General features: G+C 44.9%; 1 protein-coding gene across 5 annotated transcripts; it reads left to right on the forward strand.

Annotated features, from left to right (window-relative positions):
- Positions 1 to 879: 879 nt before the first annotated feature.
- On the forward strand, positions 880 to 17,735 carry Taf12 (TATA-box binding protein associated factor 12). Of its 5 annotated transcripts, none has more exons than XM_028759770.1 (7): positions 903 to 1,062; positions 1,807 to 1,845; positions 8,878 to 9,129; positions 11,287 to 11,364; positions 13,824 to 13,938; positions 16,267 to 16,355; positions 17,053 to 17,735. In XM_028759770.1, exons 3-7 carry the CDS (start codon positions 8,962 to 8,964, stop codon positions 17,086 to 17,088), a joined length of 486 nt encoding a protein of 161 aa, XP_028615603.1. In that variant the 5' UTR covers positions 903 to 1,062; positions 1,807 to 1,845; positions 8,878 to 8,961; the 3' UTR covers positions 17,089 to 17,735. The 5 variants fall into 5 exon arrangements, with proteins under 5 accessions (XP_028615601.1, XP_028615603.1, XP_028615604.1 ...); XM_028759769.1 differs by having other exon boundaries at positions 910 to 992; XM_028759768.1 differs by lacking the exon at positions 1,807 to 1,845 and having other exon boundaries at positions 880 to 992.
- Positions 17,736 to 18,148: the final 413 nt, after the last annotated feature.

An 18,148-nucleotide genomic window follows, 5' to 3' on the forward strand; every position in this document is an offset into this window, starting at 1 on the left:
AATAAATCCAAAAAGAAAAATAGGGCTATAGTCACTTTATCACTTAATGGTAACTAAACCTGTGCATCCAGGACTTTGGACCAAGAGGGTGGATGAGCCTAATAGGATGAGGATGGAAAGATAGAACGGCATCTATTTGGGCAGAAACCGTAGGTAGCTCTTAGATGTTAGAAACATTGGTTTGCGAGTTCTCCATTTTAATGAGAATCCTTGCCAGGGGCTGAAACCGCGTGTTGCTTGCATGCCTAACATTTGGAACAAGGAAAATAAAGAAAAAAGTACTCAAAGCTCAAGGCTTAATGGTTTAACGGTTACTGGACCACCCCGGGCTTTGGACTGAGAATTTTCAGCTCAAGTTGAGAACCTACATCTCTTAGAATTTCACACAAGTTTCTTCCACTATTACATATTACAAGTGAGGGACTTAACCAGTTCCTCACAGATTGCTCTCGTCCAAGTGTTACTGAGCTACAAATGAACTAATAGGCGCAATCAGCCTCTCTAGTCCCCAACTTCTTGTGCTGCCAACTACGCTGTTTAAGAGTCACATAGTTGGTATCTACGTGGAACTGAGGTTCCATCCTCATAGCATAACAAAGGCACCAACCAAATATGGCGACTTGGAAACCTCCCGAGGCCGTGGGTTACCGGTCACGCTAGTGAAAGATATGAGTCGGAAAGAAACATCTAGAGCAGAGATTCACGCCGAGGTAGGAGACGCATATTTGGCCCACCAGTCAGCGACACAGCAGAAAACACAACCGGCAAGGCTCGGCGCAAAGCTCACAGCTCAACCACGTGTCATAGTAAGGTCTGCGCCTGCGCGAGTCAGGCGCGCGCCCGGAGGCCGGAAGAGCCGCGCGTTTCCGGGTTGGAGGCGGGGAGCGGTGCCGGAAGTGCTTGGGGAGGGCCGCGCAGTCGGACCGGCTGCTGAGACGAAAGCTTCACTGGGGCAGTCTCCGCATATCATGGGGAGATAGACGCTGCTGCCTGTGAGTCCTGGGCCCTGGCAGTTGAGGACGAAGAGCGGGAGGAGGGTGTCAGGACCCAGACGCACAGCGGGTCAGTGCTGGAAGAACTAGGTTGTGGAAGAGACGGGGCTGTGAGGAGCCAGGCTCTTGGGACGGGACTTGAGGGGTTCGGGCTCGCAGAAGCAGCGGCTGTTGGGGACTTGGACTCTGAATGAGACTTAGGAAACGAGGACGGATGTGAATTCTGCAGCACCTGAGGGAAAGCCTTCTGAGAGGGACAGGATGGTGAAGACCCCGTACTTTATAGGAAGCGAGGGTAGGAACGAAACGGGGCGTGAAGACAGGCTCCAGAGAGGTAAAAGTGGAGCCCAAGAGGACTCGGGCTCCTAAGAGACAGAAGCGGGACAGTAAAGTTCCAGCTCCTAAGGATTCAGAAACAGGGCAGCAAAGACTTAGGAACTGGAAATAGAGAAGCAGGCAGAGAAGACTTGAATTTGAAAGGGTATAGAAACGGGCAGTGAGGACTGGGTCTTTGGGGACAAGATCCGGGCTTCCAGTCTCGAGTTTCTGAAGGGATAGGGATGTGAGGACCCGAGCTCCTAGAAGTGGAGGATCTAAGGGGTCCTGGAAGGCTGATCTCCCAGCCTTCAAGGGAGAGAGGTTGAAAAGATTTAGCGATCTGTTCTCTGTACACGGAGGATTAAGATATGTTCGGGGGAAGACTTCTTGGCGCTGCCTATTTGGCTTTTTGCATTTAGGCTTTTTCTTGTGTCAGATACTTAATCTAGAAAACCCACATGAAACGTTTTCGTTTTTCTTCATTATTGTGAATCAGATGTGAAGTTGAAAGCAGTTTGAACTCAGTTATATACTGGTAAGTGCTTTAAGCCCTATTCCGTTCAGCCCCTGTTGAGCACAGATCTCTGCATCACAACCAAACTGTCGTAGATGGAAGGACAGCAAAAGACCATTTTGAATTCTTTAAGGAAAAGAGGGTCCAAAGAAGGATTAGGATCACTGTGAGCCAATTCTTAAGTTATACAGCATTCTACCATGTACATCAAATAAGAGATGCTTGGAAATTACTCGAATAAATGCTTTTAGAATCTCTGCCCTGAAACTCAGAAGAGATTTTTTTTTAACGGATTTTAATATTTTAGTACCTATTATGGCATTGACATAGATACCATAAACGTTACAAGGAAACAAACTTTTAAGTGAAATCCATTTTATTTATTTTTCAATAATGTGTTGCAAGATTGACAAGTAAATTCGGCCTAGAACACTTTCTAGGGATTGCTTTTAGAAGAGTGACTTGAACCCTGTCATTTCCCTTCATAATGATCCACAACTGAAACCTACTCAGATGAATCGGGCACGACTTTAGCACTTTGGGTTTTTTGCTCTGTTTTCTTTCATCTTTTTTGTTTTGTTTTGTTTTTTTGTTTGTTTGCTTATTTTTCAAGACAGGGTTTTTCTGTGTAGCCCTGGCTGTTCTGGAGCTCACTCTTTAGACCAGGCTGGCCTTGAACTCGAGATGTGCCTGCCTCTGCCTCCGGAGTATTAGCATTAAAGGCGTGTGCCACCATGAACAACTTAAGCACTTTGAAGCACCTCACTTCCTTATCACAGCTCCACAGTTAAGTCTGCTTAGTCCTATTGTACATATAAGAATGTCCAGCCCAGCGGTGGTGGCGCACGCCTTTAATCTCAGCACTTGGAGGCAGAGGCAGGCGGATTTCTGAGTTCGAGGCCAGCCTGGTCTACAGAGTGAGTTCCAGGATAGCCAGGGCTACACAGAGAAACCCTGTCTCAAAAAACCAAAAAAAGAAAAAAAAAAGAAAGAAAGAAAATTAGGGCTACATCTGATTAACTTTCCAGTTAATAGCTAGCATGTTGTGGATGCTTGGGCTAACAGAGCCAGGCGTCTTGGTGCTTGACTGTAATCCCATTACATTGGAGGTGGAGGCTGGAAGATCGGGAGTTCAATGTCAGCATGAGACTTTATCTCCAGGGGAAAAAAAAAGAAAAGCAGATCAGGTGAGGTGGTTCTTCTTTTAAGGTGATTGCCACAAAGAGTGATGATTTGAGTTCAGTTCCTGAGTCCTGCATGGTGGGAGGAGAGAACCACTTCCCAAAATTATCCTCTGATCCCATCAGTACAGACACACTGAATAAAGAAAGGAAAAGATTTAAAAAAAAATACTTGAAGCATTATTTTCCCTGTAGCTCAGCCGCTACTATTATTTTTTAAGGCTTTACTAAGAATGCTGAGACATTTTCAGCCAGCACACAGAAAGACATCCACAAAGCAAAGGGAGGATTTGGGAAGCCAAAGCCCCTGGTACCATTTTTAAAGATGTGTTTGTTTTTTTGTTCATTTCTTGTTGGAAAGAGCATTGAGACAGGGTCTCTCCGTGTAGTCCTGACTACCTTGGAACTCTAAAGATCAGGCTGGCCTCAAATTCACAGAGACCCTTCTGCTTCCTTATTTTTTATGTGTCTGAATGTTTTGCCTCAATACATGTTTATGTACATTTGTGCTTGATTCTCTCAGAGTCCTGAAAAGGGCATTGGGTCCCCCTAGAACTGTATTGTGAGCCATTGTGTAGATTCTGGGGATAGAAACTAGATCTTCTGCAAGAGCAACTAATGTCTTTGTCTGTAAGCTAGAGATCAGAGAAGTCAGATCCCCTGGAGATGGGAGTTTGGAGTGTTGTGAGCCCCTTGGTATGAGGGTATGAGTGCTGAGAACTTAACATGGTTCCTCTGAAAGAGAAGATGTACTCTTTTTTTTTTTTTTTTTTGGTTTTTCGAGACAGGGTTTCTCTGTGTAGTCCTGGCTGTCCTGGAACTCACTCTGTAGACCAGGCTGGCCTCGAACTCAGAAATCCACCTGGCTCTGCCTCCCAAGTGCTGGGATTAAAGGTGGGATTAGTGCCACCACCGCCCGGCTGAGAAGATGTACTCTTAATCACTGAACCACCTCTCCAGCTCCCTACAGCTTTCTTTTCTGATTCAGAGTCACTAGCCGAGGCTGGCCTCAAACTATATAGCTAATTCTGATGCTCAGTGCTGGGATTACAGGCATGGGCCACTACACCAAGTTTACGTGGTGCGTGGTATCCAACCCACAGTATCACATATACTAGGCAACCACACTACCAACTGAGCTACATCCCAACCCAACATCCAGTTTGTGTTCTGCACTGTGAAACAAGTGTCCTAGAGTCATCTTGAAATATTCACATATAGACTTAATTTTCAACTTACACTGCTTGTTGAACCTTAAAGGGACTTTAGAATCTACAAGGTTCAGCAGCTAAAACAGATGTAGAACTAGGGTCACAGATGGCACCTAGCTCTTTTCACTTGGGTTTTCCACAGTACCTCTCATAAGCCTCCTGTATACACTCTATCCATCTGTCTCTTCCTCCTCCTCCTCCTCTTCCTCTTCTTCTTCCTCCTCCTTCTTCTTTCTTCTCTCTTCTTTCTTCTCCTCCTCTTCTCCTTCTTCTTCTTATTCTTATTTGAAACAGGGTTTCTCTGTGTAGCCCTGGCTGTTCTGGAACTCAATCTGCAGACCAGACTGACTTCAAACTCTCACCTGACTCTGCCTCCCCAGGGCTGGGATTAAAGGTGTGCATCACCACCCTGCACTGATATGACTTTTCAATTCACTGTTCCCTTTATTTTTTTATTATTTTATTTTATTTTTTTGATTTTTGATTTTTGAGACAGTTTCTCTGTATAGCCTTGGCTGTCCTGGAACTCACTCTGTAGACCAGGCCTGCCTCTGCCTCCCAAGTGCTGGGATTAAAGGCATGTGCCACCACTGCCCGGCCCCTTTTTTATTTTTATTTTTTATATTTTTGGTCTTTTTTTTTTAGTGCTGTCTCATGTACCCCACAGTAGCCTTGAACTGCCTATGCAGCTCAGGACTACCTTGAAGTGTATTCCTGCCGTCAGCTCAGAAGTACTGGGTTTACAGGCACTCACTACTGTACCCAGCTATTTATTTTTATTCTTTGAGATGGAGTCTCCCTTGAATGCCTGGGCTTATGTGATCATCCTGCCTGGTTTTCCAAGTAGCTGGGGTTGCAGGCTTCAATCCTTCCTCCATCCCTCCCTATGCAGGAGATCAAACCCATAGCCTCATACAAACAAGACAAAATATCCTACCCTAACATAAATAACCCGACTCTTCCCTACAAAAACAAACAAAAACCCTCAAAAATAACTCTAGTCATTAGGACCAATAAGATACCTCAGAGAACCAGAGTGCTGGCTGTCAATCCTAACCTTATCTAAGCTTGATCAACATGGAGAAATGAGAGAACCAACTCCCCAAAGTTATCTTCTGACTCCCATCCTCACTATGACCCATGTCTGTCTGTCCCTTGCCCAACATAAAACAAGTAGTAAGTAGAAAAAAATTCTCTAACTGTAAAAGTGATTACAGAAGTTAGGCGTGGTGGCATATACTGTGATCTTCACACGTGGAACAGGGGGGTGAGTCAGGAGAAGCATTCCTGATTCAAAGTCAATTTAGGCTGCTAACAAGTGCTAATCTAACTAAGGGTCTGGAACAACATTCTGTCTCAGAAAAGACCTGGATCTGGTGGTTCGGACCTGTAATGCCAGCATGGGGAGGCTAAGGCAGGAAGGTTGTTTATGAGTTCAGTTGTCTCCTAGTGAATTCCAGGTCAATCTAGGTACATAGCAAGACCCTAAAAACATACAATAAATAACACCCCCCCCCAAAGCCAGAATGGTTCTGATACGAGGGTAGTATAATGAGTGACCACAATGAGCAAAACTTTGTAATATACTGATCTTGCCACTGTGCATGAGGTAGCACACCGTTAATCCCAGCACTTGGGAAACAGAGGCTGGTGGCTGTCTGTGAGTTTGAAGTTAATCTTGTCTGTGCAGTGTGTTCCAGGACAATAAGAGCTTAAGACCCTGTCTCAAAAACAGCAAAAGAATCCCAAATCCCACCAGACAAGGATGCTGATACCTTTAATCTTTAATCCCAGCACTGGAGTCAGGCAGGCAGATCTGAGATCCAGGCTAGTCAGGTCTACATAGAGTTCCTGCCTCAACAAAGCAAAACAACCCCCCACAAAACTGACTTTTATAACTATGATTTAGAAGAGAATGAAGGATATGCACATTTATAATATTAGAAAACATTTGTATTCATACTCTTCTGTGTGCTTTCAGAAATTCAGTGTCAGGTCTCATAACACACTTTGTAACTGTTTTTTTTTGTTTGTTTGTTTTTTGTTTTGTTTTGTTTTGTTTTAGTTAAAGGAATTGGGGGAGCCAGATGGTGGTAGCATACACCTTTTATCCCAGCACTCTGAGAGGCAGAGGAAGGTAAAGCTCTGTGAGTTCAAAGCCAGCCTGGTCTACAGTGTGAGTTCCAGAACAGTCAGGGCTACACAGAGAAAGACTGTCTTGAAGAAGAAAAAAAAAGTACACAAGGCCTAAGTAACGAACTATACCTGAAGTTAATCTCCATATGAACATGTATACACACATAGGATTGCATAACTTGTTCAAAACAATATAGGGCATTAGTACTTGAACCCAGATACACATGCTCAACCACTGACCTATTAATTGAAAACAGTCTACACAAGTTCAACTATCCAAAATGGGACTGGATAGATGATAGAGCATTTAAGAGCAGTGACTGATCTTCCAGAGGTCCTGAGTTCAATTCCCAGCAACCACATGGCAGCTCACAACCATCTGTAATGGGATCTGATGCCCTTTTCTAGTGTGTCTGAAGACAGTGACAGTGTACTCATAAATAAAATAAATAAATTTTAAAGTTTTAAGAAAAAAACCTGGCTAGGCGGTGGTGGCGCACGCCTTTAATCCCAGCACTTGGGAGGCAGAGGCAGGTGGATTTCTGAGTTCGAGGCCAGCCTGGTCTACAGAGTGAGTTCCAGGACAGCCAGGGCTACACAGAGAAACCCTGTCTCGAAAAACCAAAAAAAAAAAAAAAAAAGCACAAAGTAAAAAACTTTTCTTTTGCTCCCTAGTTTCAGATCACTTGTTCTTTTCAGTTCATGTAAACTATGAAACACTAATTTGTGTAGACAACTAGAAGCTGGAGAGGAAACAGCAAGGTAAAACCCAGTTATTAAGTCAGGCTGGGCACCATAGTCACAAGGCTTTTCTGCCACCAGCAAATAGTCCCCTTGACTCCGATACTGTGTTTCAATAGTAAAATTCCTGACCATTGCAGAAGAAAAATTGTTTAAATAGAATCTGTTTTTATTCCTGTCTCCCAACTTTCCCTCCTTCCTTTCTTCTTTTTTCCCTTCATTCCTTTCCTTCCTTTTTTCTTCTGTCATTCCTTTTCTTTCTTTTTTTGAGACAGGGTCTTATTGTATAGCCTTGGTTAGTCTAGAACTCATAGAGATCTGCCTGCCTCTTCCTCCTGAGTGATGGAATTAACAGCATCCACCATCACTTTAAAGAGTGATCACAACAAAAAAAGGAAAACTTTGAAAAGGAGAAGCCGTTAGAGCATGCCATTCTCCCGTCAGCCAGCCCCAGCTCAACTGTGGCAGATGGGATGAGGGCAGTTAGACTTTGTTATTTCGTTGAATTCTCAACCGTGTACCTATAGTTTTGCTGTTTAGGGTGAGAACAGCTACCTGGATAGCTGACTCTGGCCTCATACCCAAAATCCTCCTGCCTCAGCTGCCACACCTGACTTTACAATACAGTCTTGACGCAGTTACGAAGCCAGGGCCTCACACATGCTAGGCAAGCGCTCTAGCACTGAGCTGTGTCCTCAGCTGGATTCCTGCTGGCAAAGTTGCACCATGCCACACAACTGGAATAGTTCTGTGGCCAGGGTGGTACTTGATACTAGTTATTTGTTTACAGGTAGCTTTTGAAAATGGCTGCCTCACATTACAGCGGGCTTACAGCTGTTGCTGATGTAATTAAAGATCTAGACACTCAGATAGCAGTAAGTAAAATCCTTGAGGCCGCCATGGGCAGAACTTGGTGTATGTGCTTCTGGTCTTGACACTGCAGCCGATGTCTGCAGAGTCAGTGTAATGGCTCTAAGATTTAGGAGTTGTGGCTGCTTTAGGCAAGGGCCTGGCATGTCTTGAAGAAACACTAAAACACAAATGGGAAAAGTTTGTCAGTGGTAAAGCAGAGCTCTTATTAGTTGCTAAAAGTTGTGTTTATTGGGCAGAGCCCTGCCTTGGAGTTAAGCATGTCTTGAAATTCTTCAACATGTTTTGAAAGTGAACTAATTGTTTTCTTAAGCTTTGTAACTGAGTTTCAAGTATTTGATTGTGCTTCTGTTTATTTGAATTTAACATTATTTGATGCTTAAAATAATGCATGGATGGGCAGTGGTGGCACACGCCTTTAATCCCAGCACTTGGGAGGCAGAGGCAGGCGGATCTCTGAGTTCGAGGCCAGCCTGGTCTACAGAGTGAGTTCCAGGACAGCCTGGGGCTATAAAGAGAAATCCTGTCTCGAAAAAACCAATAATAATAATAATGATGATGATGATGATGATGATGATGATGCATGTAAGTACTCTTAACCCAGTATTCTGCTTGTGTGGATTCCTCAAAAATGTCTTACTTATTCTACTTCATTTTTTAAAATAAGATTGCTGATTTCACTTACTTTTTTCCTTATTTCAATTTTGTGAACTATTTCATTTCGGTTTTGGAGACAAGATGGTTTCTAAAAACCAGGTGAGAGCTATGAAATTCTTTATTCCCTCCATTTTAATGTCAACATCAAGGGATCACCCTCTCAGATAAGACTCAGAGTCTGACAGAGTTCATGTTACTTTTACAAGTCAGCCAGCACTGCAGGTGTCTCTAGAGTAACTGACTGGTTCTTTCTCCAGTTGATCGGCCTTGGTCCTCACAGCTCTAAGAAGAAGCAGGACCTCGAGAAGCTCCATGAGCTGAGGTCTAAAGCTCGGCAGATTATGAACCAGTTTGGCCCCTCAGCGCTAATCAACCTCTCCAGTTTCTCATCCATAAAACCAGAGCCAGCCAGCACCCCGCCACAAGGCTCCATGGCCAATAGCACCACTGTGGGAAAGATACCAGGCACTCCTGGGACAGGCGGTCGTCTTAGCCCTGAGAACAACCAGGTACCTCTCAGCCTTTCTTCCTCTTAGCCCCCTCTCTGATTTGGCCCTGTCCATACAGAGATGGACATTGTCAGGTACTTGTTCTTTCTGTTGAAGAAGGTCTTCCCCTCTAGCATTTGTATTGAATTATTGTCTACATTGTCAGTTTCTACTCTCTTATGTATGGCTGCATGTACATATATATGTATATCCATATAAACACATGTAAAAACAAACTTTCATATGGCAGGTGGCTGGAGTTTTGATTTTATTTTGTTGATCTACTGTTTTAGTCTGTAGCCCAGAGTGACTGGAACCCCAGCTACTGTGTAGCCCCAGCCAGCCTCAGGTCATAGGCAATCCTCCTGCCAAGCCTTGGGATTATAGAGTGGACCACCACACTCAGCAGTAGCAGATACTTTATGAGTTATCTGTACAGCATAGCTATCTATATAGTATAGTATCTATACTGTAGTATAGTATAGCTCCTTATTTGTAAAATGAGAGTCTTCTCTTCAGTTGTTCCTTCCTGTAGTTTATCTTACTGCTGCCATCAATGGCAGCAGGGATTCCCTCTTTGTACCTGTGACTCTGATTCTAGAGCAACTAGAAAAGAAGTATAACCTTTGCCTTGGATCTTGTAGGCTGCATAGGTTGGTTGAGGGGCAATTTAAGGGAGTGGGTAGAAGGACTAGCCAAGCTGCTTGGGGAAGGGTTGTCTGAGCAGAGACCAGCCTGTGTTGACTCTGGAAGCTGCTGGAAAAGAGCAAGAAAGTCACACCTGTGATCCCAGGACTTGCCAGGTCGTAGGAGGAAGTCAGGAGTTCCTCAGCCTCTACTATAAAACAAGTTCAGGACCCTGTCTCAAAAAAACTGAAGGCCACCAAGATGGCTCAACCAGTAAAGGCACATGCTGCCAGCTTGATAATCCAAGTTCTGTCCCCAAATCTGTGGTGGAAGGAGAGACCCTAGTTCCTCAAGTTATCCTCTTACTTCCACATATGCATTGTAGTGGGCACATGTAAACACATACATACCCCTAATTACCGTAAAGAGAAGCCTTGGCCGGGCGGTGGTGGCACATGCCTTTAATCCCAGCACTTGGGAGGCAGAGACAGGCAGATTTCTGAGTTTGAGGCCAGCCTGGTCTACAGAGTGAGTTCCAGGACAGCCAGGACTATACAGAGAAACCCTGTCTCGAAAAACCAAAAAAAAAAAAAAGAAAGAAAGAAAGAAAGAGAGAGAGAGAGAGAGAGAGAAGCCTCCTAGCACTCAGGAGACAGAGTCAGGCAGATCTGAGTTCAAAGCCAGCCTGGTCAACAGAGTGAGCCCCAGGACAACCGGAGCTACATTGTGAGGGCGTATTTCACAAAGGGGGGGTCAGGGCAGGGGGAAACTGTTGTGTTTTGTTGTTTGTTTCTATTTGTGATGCTGGGAATCTGATGTAGGATCAAGCCAGGCAAGCAGTCTACAACCAAGCTGAATCTTCAGCTCCCTCATCATGTTTTAACGTAATCTTAGATGTGGCATGACTTTCCTTAGAAAAGAGGGGTGATAACGCTAGCTGCTTATACATCACTTAGGTATATAGAGATAACCACACGGTGGTTGCCCTCATAGAACTGTTAGATTTTTTTTCTTTTTCCTTTTTTCTTTTTTTTCTTTTTTCTTTTTCTTTTTCTTTTTCTCTTCTTCTTCCTCTTCCTCCTCCTCCTCTTCCTCTTCTTCTTCTTCTTCTTTCTTTTTTTTTGTGGGGAGAGAGTTGTTTTGAGACATCTGTGTAGCCCTAGCTGTCCTGGAACTCACTTTATAGGCCAGGATGGCCTCAAACTTAGACAGCTGCCAGCCTCCACCTACCTGGTGCCATCAGGTGTGTGCCACCATACCCAGCTTGAACTGTCAGCCAGATGCAGAGAAGAGTGTGAAAGATGAAACTGCATAAGCTGCCTGTCAGTTAGATGCTGGCCTCTGCTTTAAACTACTCTCCCCCATCTCCCTCCATGCTCTCGCTCTCTTTCCCATGACAGCTTCTGTCTGGATTGTACATTTGTAGCTGTACCACAAGGTAGGGCTAACTGACCGAGACTAAACCCAGCCATTTGACAGCCTGTCTTCTGTAGCTTCAATGAGATTTGCTTCCTTGATACTTATGAAAACTCCTCCCCCAATTCACTTTAGGTATTGACCAAGAAGAAATTACAAGACCTAGTAAGAGAAGTGGACCCTAATGAGCAGCTGGATGAAGATGTGGAAGAGGTAAGGTGGAGTTGGGGATCAGAGACAATGTGGCCCTGCATCGAGACAGCATGGTGAGTAGGAGCAAAGACGGTGGGTTTGGGAAATACCTCAGCAGTTAAGAGCATTTACTGATCTTTAAGAGGATTCCAGTTTGGCTTCCAACACTTGAATCGGACAGCTTTCAACTCCCTTAACTCCTGCTGCAAGTAATCTGATGCCTTCTTCTGGCTTCCTGGGCATCCTCACACATGGGCATATGCATATACCTCCATGGATACAGAGAAAATAAAAATATGGGGTGGGGCTGGAGGTGGTTTGGCATTTAAGAGCCCTTGCTCCTGTAGAAGACACTCAGTTCCCAGCACCCACGTGGTAGCTTACAACCATCTATGACTCCAGTTCCAGGGGATGCCCACTTTTGACTTATGCAAGTACAGGTACAAACACACATACAGGCAAAATATTTGTAAACATAAAATAAAATTTAAAAATCTAAAAAAAAAAAGGTTTTTAAATAAAAATGAATTTTATGCAGGGCTGCTCTTCCAGAGGACTGGAGTTCAGTTTCCAGCACCCACACGACAGCTTACAACTGTCTAAAACTCTAGACTGAGGAGATCTGACACCTAGCCTCCATACACCAGGCACAGATGTACATGTAGACAATATATAAAAGACCTCAGGATTTCAACTTAACCCCTGAGGCTAAGTTCCATCTCCACTGCTCACTGGTTACACATCCCTGAGCAGGTTGGTCTTAGTCTTGCCATCTTCCTTTAACGACTGGGGATAAAGGTCAAGAGGGATGGTGGCTGGGCAGTTAAGAGCACTTGCTACACAAGCATTCGAGCTAAAGATCTGATACAGGAACCAGTGTGAGAAGGTGGGCATCCCACTTGGGCGTGTAACCCCAGCTCCACAAGGAGCAGAGACAGGTGGATTCTCAGTGTGCTGAGAAAGGGTCAGTTCAGCGAGACATTGCCTCATAGAAATAGGCTGAGGTTGGTGGAAGATACTTGATGTCCTTATTAAGCCCTCCAAAGGCCCTGGAGAAATGGTTTAGTCATTGAGAGCACTTGCTGCTTTTACACAGGATCCAAGTTTGATTCCCAGCAACCATTTCAGGCAGCTCACAATCACCTGTAACTCCAGAGGATCTGACACCCTCTTAGGACTTCTGATCTCCTAGGGCACCTGCACATAGATAAATGTGTGGTGGCTCATGTCTTTATCCCAGCAATTGAGAGACAGAGGCAGTCCTGGAGTGAGTTCAAGACCAGCCTGGTCAACATAGCAAGCTCCAGGCCAGCTGTGATTGTATAGTGAGACACTGTCTCAAAAATGCAAATAGCCAGGCATGGTGGTTCATGCCTTTAGTCCTAACTCTTGGAAAGTAGAAGCAAGCAGATCTCTGTGAGTTCAAGGCCAATCAGGGCCACACAGTGAGACTTTGTCTCAAAAACATTAAACGAACAAACCTTAAAAACAAAACTTTAAGCCGGGCGGTGGTGGCACACGCCTTTAATCCCAGCACTTGGAAGACAGAGGCAGGTGGATTTCTGAGTTCGAGGCCACCCTGGTCTACAGAGTGAGTTCCAGGACAGCCAGGGCTACACAGAGAAACCCTGTCTCGAAAAAAAAGAAAAAGAAAAATTAAAATGATTAAGGATACACTGACTATGAAGTCATGTGCATGTAATCCCTAAGAGGTAGAGGCAGGAGAATTAGGAGTTCAAAGCCATCCTAGACTACAGAAGACCTTGTCTGAGGGCTGGAAAGATGGCTCAGTGGTTAAGAGCACTGCATATTCTTCTAGAAGTCCTGAGTTCAATTCCCAGCAACCACATGATGGCTCACAACCATTTGTAATGGGGTCTGATGCCCTCTTCTGGCTTGTACTATATATATACACACACAGAATACTCATACATACATAAATAAAAATTAAAAAACAAACAAACCATAAAATAAAAAAGACCCTGTCTGGTGGGCTGTATGTGGTTGTAGATGCCTTAATCCCAGCACTTGGGAGGCAGAGGCAGGTGGATTTCTGAGTTCGAGGCCAGCCTGGTCTACAGAGTGAGTTCCAGGACAGCCAGGGCTACACAGAGAAACCCTGTCTTGAAAGAACAAACAAACAAAAACAAAAGAGTATGTAAAAGAACAAATAGCAGATCTGTCATGTGTCAGCAGTGAGTAATCAGGGATCACCTTTGTTTCATGATTAAATCAGGAGAAGGCAGAGGGGCAGGGAATGCAGAAAGATCAGAAAATATCCTCAGTAAGGCACGAGCTGCTCTTGTTCTGAGTGATGTGTTTGTCCTCCTTACTCCTCATCCACACTGGTCCAGATGCTGATTCCAGCCTGCTAATTGAAAGCCTGGCCAAATCTGAGAGTCAGGAAGCACACAGTTGTCCCAACAACAGGAGCCTGACCTGGCCAGTGCCATACTTACTCTCCCATTTCCCCTCTCCAGATGCTGCTACAGATCGCTGATGATTTTATTGAGAGTGTGGTGACAGCTGCCTGCCAGCTCGCTCGGCACCGCAAGTCCAGCACCCTGGAGGTGAAAGATGTCCAGCTGCATCTAGGTATGTGGTTTCATTTCTCCCTGAAGCAGCTCCATGAGTAGTCCATAGGACCTCTGACGAATGTCAGAGAAACCCTCCTACCAGGACCAGACCTTTAGACATGGAATTTGCCATTCAGAAGCAGCGCCTAATAGAAGAGAGAGGGGTCTTTGTGGAAGGGGGATGCCCCAGGACATGAGATTTAAAACATTCTTCACTTTCCATCTACACAGCAGCCTTCGTACTGACTTCTGAGAGTCTGTCTCCCTGTCCATAAAATGAGGATCGTAATGTCTTCCTTGAAGATTGTATTTATTTATTTATTTATTTATTTATTTTTATTTATTTATTTATTTATTTGGTTTTTCGAGTCAGGGTTTCTCTGTGTAGCCCTGGCTGTCCTGGAACTCACTCTGTAGACCAGGCTGGCCTCCAACTCAGAAATCCGCCTGCCTCTGCCTCCCCAAGTGCTGGGATTAAAGGCGTGCGCCACCACTTGAAGATTGTATTTATGAACTTGAAAAAAAAAGGACATATTCTATAGCTGAACACAAGTTACTCTCAATGTTTATGTGCAGCAGGTGTAACATATAATGATACAATCACTAAATTTCTGTTTGAGGGCCAAGGAGATGACTCAGTGGGTAAGAGCTCTTACTGTAGATGCATGATGACCTCCATGCAGTCCCCAGCACCCACATAAAATGTCAAGGCTGTGCATTCCTGTAATCAAAGCCCTAGGGAGTCGGGATGTGCAGGAAGGCTGCTGGGGCTTGCTGGCAACCAGCCTGGCTGGAAAACAGTGTGTTGCAGGTTCTCTGATAGATCCTGTCTCAGAAGAAGGTACAGAGTCAGAGAGGAAGAGACAAGCCCCGCTTTTCTGCTCTGATACCACTGATGGAGTCATAAAGGGACCCACTTGTATACAACTAGGGACAAGTTAGGACTGGAGTTTTAGGCCTGTAATACTGTACTCAATGTCTTTAAAGAAATCTCATGATATAATTAAATATGAAGATAGGGTACAATATGGAAAGGAATAATAGCATCTGGGTAAACCGTGCTGAGTATAACTTATTCTCTAAGTATATATAGACACTTTTTTATTTTTTTTTTAAGAAAGGGTCATCTCCCAGGACAGCTAGGGCTTGTTACAAAGAGAAACCTTGTTTTAAAAAAAAAAAAAAAAAAAAAAAAGGTCACCTTGTCCTGGAACTCACAGAGACCCACCTGCCTCTGCACCTCTACTGCTGGGACTAAAATCATGTGTCACTGTGTCTAGCCAAAAATAAAATGCAGAAAAACATAATATAGATTTTAAAAACATGAGAAGTAAGCTAGGCAGTAGCCAGGAGAGTGTTATCACTCTCACACTTCAGAGGCCGGCGCAGGCAGTTAGATCACTGGGAGTTCAGTTCTAGTTCATCACTCTCACACTTGAGAGGCCGGCGCAGGCAGTTAGATCACTGGGAGTTCAGCTCTAGTCTAGGAGGCGTGTCAATCTTCGCCTCAAAAACATACAAATGGTGACTAACGAGAGGCCTCAGTGGTTAAGAGCCTTTGTCATTCTTTCCTACGTCCCAGTGTCAGCTTCCTGATCCATATCAGGTGGCTTCCTGGAACTCAAGCTCCAGGGAATACTATGCCCTTGTCTGGCCTCTGTGGGTGCCTACATACACTCACCCAAACATACACTTAAATAAAACACTACATAAAATAAAAGCTAGAGAGATGGCTCAGTGTTTAAGAGCACTGGATGCTCTTCCTGAGGGCTTAGGTTTGATTCCCAGCACCCACATGGTGGCTTATAACCATCTTTAACTCCAGATCCTGGGAATCTAGCACCCTCTTCTGGTATCCTTGGGGCAAGCTTGCACACCGCACACATACATACATGCAGGTAAAACACATAACTCCATGCATATAAAATTAATGTTACTAAGTAATATTTTAAAAAACAAAAATTGCTGAGTAGTGGTGGCGCACGCCTTTAATCCCAGCACTTGGGAGGCAGAGGCAGGTGGATTTCTGAGTTTGAGGCCAGCCTGGAATACAGAGTGAGTTCCAGGACAGCCAGGGCTACACAGAGAAACCCTGTCTCGAAAAACCAATAAAATAAAATAAAATAAAATAAATAAATAAAATAAAAATAAATAAATAAAAATTAAAAAGGTTAAAGAACTTAGAGGATACAGCTCAGTGGTAGTGTTTGCCCCAGTGCTAAAACAATGAAGAAACCTGGCGAGGCCATGTGTGTGGATTTGGAGTCCAGGTCTGTCTTGCTGCTTCTCCCAGCTGCATTGCCCGTCTGGCTGGAGCCTCAGCTCTGTGCTGGTGTCTTCTTTGCAGAGCGCCAGTGGAACATGTGGATCCCAGGATTTGGCTCTGAGGAAATCAGACCCTACAAAAAAGCTTGTACCACAGAAGCTCACAAACAGGTGAGGAGCCTGGGACAGCCAAGATTGGTCCCTAGAACTGCATCTCAGAGGGAGTACAAACAGCTGCCTCCTGGAGTGTCAGTCCCCGCGCAGCCAGCTTCACTGCACCAGAGGGCAGAGGTCCGAGGAAGCTCCATCAAAGCTTCCTTGATGCAAGTGCACTTTCAGTCTTCATTTAGAGCTCTTGATTCCAGATCTCCTGTGGGCATGCCCACCTGCTCACAGTGAAAGCTGCCTTGAATACCATACACCACCCAGGTCAGAGGAAGAAGTATGTGAGGCTTGTGCTGAGAGCTACCTGGGCTTTTCTGCCTGACATTCTGGGTTATGTTCCACGTTAGCTGCTGTCCTCTCCCCTTCTTGACAGTGTGAGGATATTTCTGATCAAGAGCCAGTTGTCCCTGTCCTTAGTCCAATAAGGGCACTGGCCTTCCAGTGACAAGCCTGGTATCCTTTGTGTTGTGATCTCAACAGCTGCCCTGATGGGAAGTGAGCTGCACTGCATGTGATCGTGGCAGGCTTAGCTGAGCAGGCTGTTCTCTCAGTCGGGAACTGGGCCCAGTGGCCTCTGCAACCATCTCTCGGCCCTGTGTGCTGTTCCCCATAATCTAGACCATGCTATTTGCTAGTGGTTCTGGATGTGCCAGAAAGCTCCTGACTCTGACCCTGTTAACTGCTCATCTCTGTCTCCTTTCAGAGAATGGCATTGATCCGGAAAACAACCAAGAAATAACACAGGGAACAGTCAGGGAATGGACGACATGTATTTGGAAATACTTGAGCTGAGACCTCAGCCATCTCATCCTTGGATTTTTTTTAAATGCTTAACAGAGAAGCATATATTTTTATTAACAGTGCAGCAATATCTATAATGACTGAGAGGATCTGCCAAAAGAATAAAGCCTCCTACCCCACCTTCTGGTCCCTTTTGCCTGCCGTCTCAAACAGAAGCAGTGTATCTACTGGAGAAGATTCTGCCTGTGGTTTATGATAGAAGTGATTGGCTGTAGGAAGAGTGTTTTGGTTGTGTTGGGTGAGACAGTGTTAGCAGGTTTGTAGAGGGGTTTGTCTCCTCCTTTCCCCATCCCTGTACTTTGTAATGTCAGTGTTTATATGAATATGAACTTGATTTGCTTTTCCAGAATAAAGGAGTTATTAATTGAAGACACAGGGTGCATAGCTGAGAGCTTTTGAAATGCCAGGGTCCTAGCAAGGCTGGGCATGCTGCAGACAGCAGGTGGCAGCACAGGCAGGTATTTCCTTCCCACTGCTTTACTCCAAAGGAACAAGCCAGCAGTAGGAGTTGGAGCACTTTCTCTGCCACCAGACACGGAGAACTCTGCTATGCCCCAAAATAAACAAGCATTCTAGTTTTGATAATGTTAGTGTCCCTAGGACCTTTTTGTGTGCGTGTGTGCATGTATGTGTGTATGTGTGTGTGTTTTGAGGCAACTTCTTGGGTAGGCCAGGCTGGCTTCAAACTCGATGTATTGCTGAGGCTCTCCTTGAACTGACCCTCCTGCCTCCACCTCACGGTGAGCTGAGACCACAGTTGTGTGTCATCACATCTGGCTCCTTAAAGCCCCTTTGGACCTCTCTGGATCTCCATAGAAGATTGTATTCATCCTTGTCCCCGAGGAAGGATGTGAATCACTTTGGGGAAAGTACTGTTGCTGGGATTCTGTCATCGGAGGAAAGCAAGCCCTATCTCAACAGCAGGATGTCCTTCCCAGGCATCATCCTGACGCATGCCCAGCACAAGCCTTGTGGGCTGTGAGGGACCATGAGCTCAG

Source organism: Grammomys surdaster, unplaced genomic scaffold, assembly GCF_004785775.1.
Source record: "Grammomys surdaster isolate TR1022 unplaced genomic scaffold, NIH_TR_1.0 126313, whole genome shotgun sequence".
In the NCBI taxonomy this organism is placed as follows: domain Eukaryota; kingdom Metazoa; phylum Chordata; class Mammalia; order Rodentia; family Muridae; genus Grammomys; species Grammomys surdaster.

Coding starts and splice junctions, on each gene's coding strand:
- Taf12 (XM_028759768.1), top strand. CDS start 8,962: ATGAACCAGTTTGGCCCCTCAGCGCTAATCAACCTCTCCAGTTTCTCA. Junction 9,130..11,286: donor TTAGCCCTGAGAACAACCAG/GTACCTCTCAGC, acceptor AATTCACTTTAG/GTATTGACCAAGAAGAAATT. Junction 11,365..13,823: donor TGGATGAAGATGTGGAAGAG/GTAAGGTGGAGT, acceptor TCCCCTCTCCAG/ATGCTGCTACAGATCGCTGA.